General features: G+C 36.1%; 1 protein-coding gene across 7 annotated transcripts in view; it reads left to right on the top strand.

The window, feature by feature from the left end:
* Positions 1-10,446, top strand: part of Ralgapb (Ral GTPase activating protein non-catalytic subunit beta) — a 79,320-nt gene that overhangs the window by 64,819 nt on the left and 4,055 nt on the right. For all 7 annotated transcript variants that reach the window (XM_010640063.3, XM_010640061.3, XM_010640062.3 and 4 more), the window contains 5 exons: positions 697-819; positions 2,073-2,209; positions 4,605-4,713; positions 5,458-5,536; positions 10,067-10,215. In XM_010640063.3, coding sequence (XP_010638365.1) covers positions 697-819; positions 2,073-2,209; positions 4,605-4,713; positions 5,458-5,536; positions 10,067-10,215 — 597 coding nt within the window. The remainder of the gene's footprint in view (positions 1-696; positions 820-2,072; positions 2,210-4,604; positions 4,714-5,457; positions 5,537-10,066; positions 10,216-10,446) is intronic.

The raw sequence follows: 10,446 nt of genomic DNA, 5'->3' as shown, positions 1-10,446 counted from the left end.
TCAATTTGCTATTAAAGTGGACATTCAACCTGCCTGTCTCTTTTCTGTTGTATCATTGCCCATTGGGGAAAGTGGAGCAGAAGCAGAGCTGAGTAATAGAAAAGAAACACAAGGGACAGAATATCTTGAAGCAAACAGACACACGCACACAAACACACCCCAATCTGCCCAGCTTTTTCAGAGGTATTTGTTCTTTTGATTATTTACTAGCTACCAAAGGACTTCTCCCTTACTCTGCCTCATACTGATAAGTTTATGGTCCTGCCAAGCAGAAGTGGTTTGTTATAGTTTCAGAAACTATGAAATTAAGATTTTATGACTTAAAGTTAGTATAAAGGACACACGCACACAAACACACCCCAATCTGCCCAGCTTTTTCAGAGGTATTTGTTCTTTTGATTATTTACTAGCTACCAAAGGACTTCTCCCTTACTCTGCCTCATACTGATAAGTTTATGGTCCTGCCAAGCAGAAGTGGTTTGTTATAGTTTCAGAAACTATGAAATTAAGATTTTATGACTTAAAGTTAGTATAAAGACATTTAATGAACATATTTAATTCTTTCACCTAAATTTGTTCTTACTGAAAATACATCTGCTGTTATCACCTTATTAACCAGTTAACATTTCATGAAGCAAGAACACCTGTTTTCCCCACTTTTGGAAGTACAATGAATGCAGTGTTTCTTGTTCCCAGATGAGGTAATATCCTCTGAAGATGTAGGGGCTAGCATTTTCAATGGACAGAAGAAAGTGCTGTATTATGCCGATGCTCTGACGGAAATAGCCTTTGTGGTTCCTTCTCCTGTGGAATCCTTAAGTAAGAGTTTTTTGTTTTTTGTTTTTGCATGATGCTGTTTAAGACTTGTTTTTATATTCAAAGGTTTGTGCAGTATTGTTGCAATGTGTAAATACTTTGGTTTTCAGTTTGTTTCATTCACAAATTATGAGTGATCTCCCACCTGCTTCTTTATTCTCATGTGAGAGCCTTTATGAGGAGCTTTACAGAAGCCTACAACTGGAAGGATCTCACGATGATATCAGGCTGATGTTCTGACATGAATCAGGAAACTTCAGCAGCCTAGAAAAGATGGTAGTCAGGACTAGGGCTCAGGAGTGAGTCAGACTTCTTAGTCTGAACTCATAGTCTTTATTTTACCTAGAACCTTCCTTTTTGCACATTAAACCCATTTTTTCAGTCACACTCTGAAATGGCACCTTCTTTTTTTTAACACCATTGGAGGATAGGATACTGTTTACCACACTTTTACAGTCTCATCCTTAGGCTAACAATCCTAGACTGACAGCTTCCTAACCTTTGTACTTGAACCCTTGACTTCCCATTCTTTGCCCTTCCATGCTCTAGGTCAGTATTACAGCAGCTATTTGCCTTCCTGCCAGTGTTGTGGTCTGCCACCCTAATTCCAGTAGTCTACCTGACCAGCAAGTCCTTCCAGAGATAGAGCATTGTCTCTGCCCCAGTTTGTGCAGTTGGGTCTTTTCCTCCTCTCGTGACTCATCCATTATGCCAGCTATACCCCACTAGAACTTATCTTCTCCTGTTTTTTGATAAGAGTATTTGTGTTCCCTTGAATTTCTGTCTTGTTTTTTATTCTATGTACATGTCTCCAACCAGATTGTTCCTTAATCTCAGAAACTAGGTTCCATAGCTTTTGGGTGTCCTAGTATCTACTTTACATAGTGTTCCATGATTGAATATATAATAAAAGATGATTCAGGCAATAACAGATAGCTTTTATTATATTCTTTATATGGTAAATCAGATGTGTTCTAATCTTACGTCAATTTTCCTCTGAAGCAGGAACTGGTGAACTATATAGCACACCTACCAAATTAATCCAAGAATCGCTTTTACATGTTTAAAAGTTCATAAATAAAATACAAAGATGAATATGCAACAGAGACCTATATGACCAACAAAACCTAAAATATTATTACCCGATTCTTTACAGAAAGTTTCTAGAAGCAGTATTGTGACTTAGATTAGCTTAATTAAGCTTTTTATTCAGAAAGTAGCAGTTATTATAATTGATTTTTTTCTTTGCCTTATAGCTGATTCATTGGAAAGTAACATCTCAGACCAAGATAGTGACTCAAACATGGATCTTATGCCAGGAATTCTGAAACAACCATCCCTGACACTTGAGCTTTTCCCCAATCATACAGACAATCTTAATTCTTCACAGAGGGTAAGTTATTTTGGGATTGATCTCTAAAAATTTGTAGTGCAGTGGGGATAATTATAAAATTATGACTGGAAAATTAACTTTAATTCAGAGAATAATTATATCAGAATACTGATTTATTAATAATGTAAATCGTTGAAAGCTAATTCTCTCAATTTCCTTTTTTCCAACCTGCAACAAATAGTTCATTTGCCATCTTGGTATTGTGCATGTTCTCTTACCAGTTGATTTTTAAATGTTTTGTTCCTTGTGACATCCACTAAAGGTACAGCATTACCTGTACATTCTGTATCTTTAATCATGTACTATTCACTTTAAACAAGTATGACGTTATAAAAATGGTAGCATTTTGGAGAATAGATCATTACAGAAGTCTCTCCTTATCTGCTGTTTCATTTTCTGTCATTTCATTACCCATGTTCAACCATGGTCCGAAAACATTAAGTGAAGAATTCTAAAAGTAAACAATTCCTAAGCTTTAAAGCACATTCCATCCTACATAGGTGGTGAAATCTCATGCAGCTCTGCTTCATCCTGCCTAGGATGTGAATCATCCCTTTGTCCAGCATTTCTGCACTGTGTTTGCCACCCACCTGCTAGTCACTTAGTAGTCTTACTGCAGTGCCATGATATTCTTGTATCAGAATGCGTTATGTTCAGGTAACTTATGAAGTAGCCTAATGGTACATCATGTTTCACTTCATCTCATGTCACATCATCACAAGACGAAGGAGAGTATAGTATAATAAGATATTGAGAGACATACCACATAACTTATTATAAAACAATATATTGTTCTCATTCTTCTATGACTAGTTACTGCTATTATCTTACTGTCCTAATTCAAAAATAAAACTTTATCATAGATATGTATAGGAAAAAACATGACATACAGAATTTGTAGTTTCAGGCAAGCACTGGGGTGGGTTTGGAGAGAAGGTCTTTGAACAGATAAGAGGAGCACTGCTTATGAATAGATACACTGATTGTGCCATGTAGTCCCTGCTATAAGAAGAGAGCTTTTTTGCTTTATGCCTTTTCTTGCCTATCATCAGATGTTATTTCATTGTCAGTGTTTTCTCTTCATCTCTTAATCTTTACTGAAAATCTTACTGATCAAGTCAGTGATAACGAGAGTACAAAATCAGATCATAAGTATAAGAACATTGATTTAAAATAAAGCAAAAGAAAAAAGTGTAAAGTTGACTGAAGTCATTCATCCATTGTTTGGCTCTTTCGACAGTGAAAATTATTTTTGACACATGCTTTAAAGAGAATGTGGGAGCTTGGTGTGCTGGTACATACCTATAATCCCAGCACTTGGGAGGCTGAGGCAGGAGGATTGTCATGAGTTCGAGGCCATCCTGAACTAATAGCAAGACCCTGTCTCAACCACAAAAATAGAGAGAATATGGGAGAGGTTTCTACCTTTACAACTGATTTAGAGAAGAAAAAAACCATCAAAATGTAGAAGGCAAAAATAGACTGATTTTGAAAATCAGAAGTCTTAGAAGGTTTCACAGAATGCAATTTGGAGAGATACAGGTAGTATACTACATGATTTGCTTAGGAGAAACCTCTTGGTGATAGTCATTTTCTGTGAATGCCGAAGTGGAACAAAGAATCTGGAGTAGGGGTAGGTTGCCATGGACTGTGGTCATTTGGCAGAGACATGTATTTCTGTGCTAATAAAGCAGTTTAATTTAAGTATGGGATTCTCCCTTCTGTGCACTTGAACTTTGTTTAAGACAACAGCATAAACTCAGCTCTGCTGCATGCCCTAAACATGTTGTAGCTCAGAGTACAAGTTTTCTGAAGGGAGCCAATCTTGTTAGCCTTGAAAACTTAAAGCCAGTTGGGTGGCAGGGAAGCCTGAAATACACTGTGCTTGATAGCAAAGCCCAAGAACTCTTCTTTCTGTTAACCAGAAAAAGAATTAGGCACAGATTGCAATAGGAAACATTTGGTCTGGGAACTAGGAATAACTTGTTAATGGAACATTTAAGAGATTATGATCTCTAGGCAAACTGGTGATGTTGCTTTGATGCGAAAAGCATATTGCTTTCCAGACATAATAAAAACTTAGATCCCTTTACGTCTTCACTAAAACATTGCATACAAATCTTACTGCTATGAATGCAAATGATAATTATTCCATGTTCCTTACCTTTTTTTCCTTTGACAATTTGAAGCCTTCCTTTCTGTTTTCTAGGTTAAGACTCCTAAACAGAAGCTAAAGAAGAGCTTTTTGGCAAATGTATTTCACACTTTTTCCCTAGTTTCCTACTTACATCACTGGACATTTTTTTTTTAATCACTGGACATTTTGATAAATATATGACTGGGTAGTTTTATCAAGCTAGTTCTTCTTTTCTCTCTCTTCTTCTTCTGCATATAGCTCAGTCCGAGTTCCAGAATGAAGAAGCTGCCTCAGGGTCGCCTTGTGCCTCCCCTTGGACCTGAGACAAGAGTGTCTGTAGTCTGGGTGGAACGCTATGATGATATAGGTACTGTATGTTTGTTTTGTTTTGTTTTTTTGGTACCAGGGATCGAACTCAGGTCCTTGTACTTGCAAGGCAGGTGGTGGAACCACTGAGCTAAATCCCCAGCCCCATGATACAGGTACTGTATAAGACTTTGTCCATCCATAATAGGATGATTGGCCACTGGCCAAATGTCTGAAAGGAATGGGAGCTTGTATCGCAGCTCTACCACTCAGGTGTACTAACCCTCAGATTGCTTATCTGTGAAATGGAGATAATTATGGCACTTACTTCACAATTGTAAAGATTTAATGAGACTAGTAGATCCAAAGTCCCAGTCATCCTAGGACTTCTAGGTAGGGTAAAGGAAAACACTTCACACACCCTTTGTTCTTGTGCCCCCTCGAGTTTTAATGTAAAAGTTACTTCGTCCCTTATGAGTTCTATGAATAAATTTCTCATGATTTTTCTGTAAACAAAAACATTAGAAATGCATACTTAACCTAGGATCCCATCCTGCTCAGAGTTAGTGGGAAAGTGTGATAGTTGATCAGATCGTGTTCCCTAAAATGTTCTGCTTTAGGTGAATTTGGCTAACATGTCTTTTTCTTTTTTCTTTTTTAATTTTTGGAAACTCATTAGAATCCATATAGTACAATCTAAATATTTGACCTCTACCAGTGCAAAGAGATTAGAACTTCAATTTCCTATTATTTGCTTGGGAAAAATAAGGGAGATATTAATTGTAATGCTATTATTTTCTTCCAGAAAACTTTCCCCTTTCAGATCTAATGACAGAGATAAGTACTGGTGTGGAAACAACTGCAAATAGTAGCACTTCTCTGAGGTATGTTCTTTTTATTTGCTTGAAGTTTATCAGTGTGTGTTTTTATATGTTGATTGCAGTTTAATAAAGTAGAATTACAATGTATCAAAAAGGTTGAAGGCAAAAATAATCAGAAGTTTGTATGTACATAAATGCACAAAGTTATCAAATTAGTGAAAAAAATTTAAAACCATCTTATTGAGGTTTGATTGAAAAAATTATACATATTTAATGTATTTAACTTATTGAGATTGAACATAAGTATACATGAAACCATCACCACCACCCATACTGTAAACATACCTATCATCCCTGAAAGATTCCTCCCACTCACCTTATTATTATTATTTTATGATAATACTTAACATAAAATCTATCCTCTTAGTAAATTATAGTACAGTTTTTTTTTTGTTTGTTTGTTTTTTGCGGGGGTACTGGGGATCGAACAAGGCAGACGGCGGAACCATTGAGCTAAATCCCAGGCCCTATAAGTACAGTATTATTAATGTGAGCAACTGTGCTTTGCAGTCGATCTTTAGGATTTCTTCATCTTACATAAATGAAGTTTTATACCCTTTTGTTAGTATGTTCTCATTTTCCTCTCTCTCCAGCTTCCTTCTACTCTCTACTTCTAAGAATTTAATTATTTTATATTCATAAAGTGGTATCATGTGGGATTGTCTTTTTGTTTCTGGCTTTTTTCACTTAGCATAAAGTCTCTAGATGTATGATATTGTAATTGATCAGACAATATTTTAAGGCTGAATAATATTCCATTGCATGTATATATCCTATTTTCTTTATTCATCTGTTGATGGACTTGCAGGTTGCTTCCATGTCTTGGCTATAGTAGTGCTCCATTGAACATGGGAGTGGATTGCATATTTTAGGATAGCACTGGGTCTCTGAGATCCTGATTTCAATTCCTTTGGGTATATATTCAGAAGTTGGATTGCTAGATTATATGGTAGTTGTATTTTTAATTTATTCTTACCAAAACTTACCTTTGGCTTTTTCAAAATGATTGTCTTAATAGGTATGAAGTGATATCTCATTGTGGTTTTGATTTTCATTTCCCTGGTAATTAGTGATATTGAGCACCTTAGCAAGGATCTTTAAATGGTATCATTAAATTTTACATTTATCTATAGCAAGAGAGAGAGAGGGAGAGGGAAGTTGTGGTAGTTAATGAATGCTGTTACTAAAATATTAAATAGAAATGATAAAATTAAATTGGGAAAAAATCCCGGACAGATGGTAGTTTGAATAACCTAATGTAGCATTCTTTTTTTTTTTTTTTTTTTTAAGTCAGGGTCTCACTATGTAGTTCAGGCTGGCCTCCAACTCACTGTGTAGCCCAGGCTGGCTTTGAACTCACTAATCCTCCTGCCTCAGCCTCCCAAGTACTGGGGTTATAGCCACACCCCACTTAATGGGAAAATATTTCTGAGTAAAATTAGTATTGTTATTATGTTAAAATTTCTACTTTACCTACCCATACCCAGAAAGGATAAAAAGAGAATAATCTGATTCTGAGAATAGTAACAGTATATTCAGTTAGGCTATATAGTTTCTAGGTCTTCTTGCTTGCTGGTTTTTGGTTTATAACTCCAAGAGTTAAAATTATCATCCTTATTTTACTAGTGGGCTAAGATAGGCCCATAGACTTTATTTCTCAGCCTAATACATCCAGTAAATCAGTAAAGCAAGAGAAAGCCATCTGAACCCAGTGTTTTCCCTCAAATGCTAACCTCACTTCTCTCATCCCAGAGCTGCCCTTGAACTTGATGTTTTCACTTTCAGTTCCTTCTCTTTACACAATCTGATTCTAATTATATGTAACGTTAATTTATTCTAATGTTGGTAGATTTTTATTATTTTAACAAAGTCGGTAGAAATGACTTACTGTAACATTAATTGTTTTTAATTTCTAGAAGAAGGCAAGTCATCCTTAAAATGTCCATATTTTTTATGCTGAAGTATTTTAAAACAAATTACAGGTAGCATAACAATCTAAATATCAGTATGCATTCTAGAAAGCAAGAACACTAAGTAACTAAAGCAAAAATCACAATAATAAAGTTAATAATGATCTCTTAATATCGTATAGTAGCCTTCATATTCACATTTTTCCATTTTCCTTAAAATTTTTTACAATTGATTTGTTCAAATCAGAATTCATTCTAGGACCATGCATCATATAACTCCTTCAGTCTCTTTAATCTGGAACAAGTCCTTTTTTTTTCTTTTCTTAATGACATTGGCTTGCTGAAGAGATTATGGAATAGTTGTCACAAGCTGGACCTTTCTGGAACTTGTTTGGAAGAGAACTGAATACAATCTGGCATAAATTTGTTTTATTGGTAGACTAGCAAATTTTAGAATTTGTCTTAAGAACAGACTTACTCTAGGATTTTTTTTTTAAACAAGGAGAATACTAAACATACTTATTAGCACAAAAAAGCAGCCATAATGAGGCATAGCAAATAGAAACATATATTAGCAGTCAAAGCTTGATGTTGCTTGAAACCATGGCTTTTCTTTTCTGTAGACTTGACAATAGCCATTGGGATATAGAATGACCTTCTGTAGCAGCTGGTAGAAAAACTAAGGAACACTCACCAATGTACAGAACACATTAGCAAAAGGACACAAGAATGGATTTGGCTCTTACAGTATAAAATGTCCAGGATAGAACTAAAAATTCAATTCAATACTGAACAAACACTAGAAGTTGATAATACTTACTGAAACACTTACTCAATTTGTATTACATGTGATTCTAAGAGACTAAAATGTATTAAGTAAAGTTATTTACAGATACAGTGGTTGGACAGTACATAAATCTGCAGTTTACGTTTCAAGTTTTTTCATTAAGAATTAACTACACTGAGTCAGGTATGGTGACACTCAAGCTGAAGCAGGAGGAGCACCATGACTTTGAGGCCAGCCTAGGCAAAATTGTGAGTTCAAGGCCAGCCTGAACTGTAAAATCTATCTCAAAAAACCTGTATAATTAAAAATTATACTTATGAAATTCAGCTATGAGAGTTTACAAAATAAATACTGGCATTATTCTTTAGCAATAATCTCCACACTGGCCATTATAGTTACTATCATCTGACTTGCTTGGTCATCTTCTAGTCTCGTTTTCCTCGTGGTTCACAAAATCATGGGCATAGGAACCAATTCAACCTTAATGAGCTGGGGGGTTAGTGGTTCCAATGCTGGCCTCACAAGCACAAGGTCCTGAATTTGATCCCTGGGGCCAAAACAACAACATCAATGAAAGGATTTTTAGTATATCAGCTTTTTAAAAATCACACTTGGTATTGTAATTGCATCAGCTATTCCAGATACAGTTTTAAGTTAAAATATACTCTTTTAAAAAATTAATACCTAAGACCTTTAAATAAAATTCTACTACTAATTTTGTAAGTCTGGAATTTAAGACTGTCTATCTAGAAAACCTGGTTTACTTAACACTGCCTTTCACAGAAGGGAAAAGGAGACTGACTAAGCTACAGCAACACTTAGGAAACTGTGCTGTACCCTTGTGACCAGAAAGTTGCTACCCCTCGAAAGGAAGACAGTCGTTTATTTTATCCATTTATTTGTTGGACTTCCAAAGCTTGATTTATAATAACTACAAACACTACTACTTTTGGAAGGTTATGGAAAAAATAATTTTATCATTACTTTTTGGGGGGGATTACTACGGAACCTCAGACCTTGTGCTTGCAGGGCAGGTGCTGTGCCACTGAGCTAAATCCCCAGCCCTGGAAAAAAAATTTTTAATGTTTCAAAATATTCACTCAGTGTGCTTTTGCTAAAAATCACTTTACATGTAAGGGAAAGAGGACTCATTTTGCCAAAAAAAAAAAAAAAAAAAAATAGCCCCAGCTGTCAGTAGCAGAGTAACAGGAATAAATCTTGATGGGTTGACCGTCTCTGAGGATGTGTAACTCTCTTTCAGAGATGTACCTACTGACTTTAGCCCCCACTGCTTGGTCAGGGTGGTCATTTATCATCTCAGCTAAGGAAGACACTTAACAACCAGTCTAGACGAAAGGCCTCCCAATCACCTCTCCTGACTTCTGAAAAAAATTATGTCCAGGGTTCCCAGGCTGGACTTCCACTGTATTCTGTTCCGATGCAGGTGCAACCTCACCTGTGCTAGAATTCTGTGCTCTGGCAGCCACATTTCTGTTCACAACAGAAGCAGGACTAAGTGCAAGTCCCACAGCTGGCTGCTGGATTCTCAGCTCTCACAGTAGATTTGTCTGTCCTTTCTACCCTGCCTCCTCACTAGTTTTCCAAGCATCGTTTTTTAGCCTCTTTTTATTAACTTAAAAAGCCTGGCTCCAATAATGAGCACTTAGTATTGCAGAGTGCAGTAACATGCAGTTCTAGAAAGAGGACCCTGAACGGACTGAACCTTTGGCTCTTCTTAAACCACCACTGGCATCAGTCCTGTTGGTATTCTTATGCTGCATGTCAGGGATTTAAACTCATGTGTACCTGAGATAAAAAGACTTTTCTTTTGTTAAGATCTACAACACTTGAAAAAGAAGTTCCAGTCATCTTCATCCACCCTTTAAACACTGGATTATTCCGGATAAAAATTCAAGGAGCCACTGGAAAATTTAACATGGTCATCCCTCTTGTGGATGGGATGATAGTGAGCCGGCGAGCACTTGGTAAGGTCTTCATGTGTGCAGGACCTAAAGTTTCTTTTCTTCTCTAACGTGTTTATAAACCAAAAAGATATAAAAACAAGGGATGGTGATATTACTCAGTAGTTCCACATGGAGAAAATTTTATGGCCTTTGTTAAAAGGAGAGCACATTTTTGGTCAGTTTAAACTGTCTTTAAGTACTATAATTGACTTCACAAGCTACTAGGAAGATAACTGGTTGTAATCCAGAACA

This window comes from Fukomys damarensis, unplaced genomic scaffold, assembly GCF_012274545.1.
Source record: "Fukomys damarensis isolate Sample0158 unplaced genomic scaffold, DMR_v1.0_HiC HiC_scaffold_22, whole genome shotgun sequence".
NCBI lineage: Eukaryota > Metazoa > Chordata > Mammalia > Rodentia > Bathyergidae > Fukomys > Fukomys damarensis.
The sequence above is the reverse complement of the archived record's forward strand: the minus strand, read 5'-3'. Positions and strand labels throughout refer to the sequence as shown.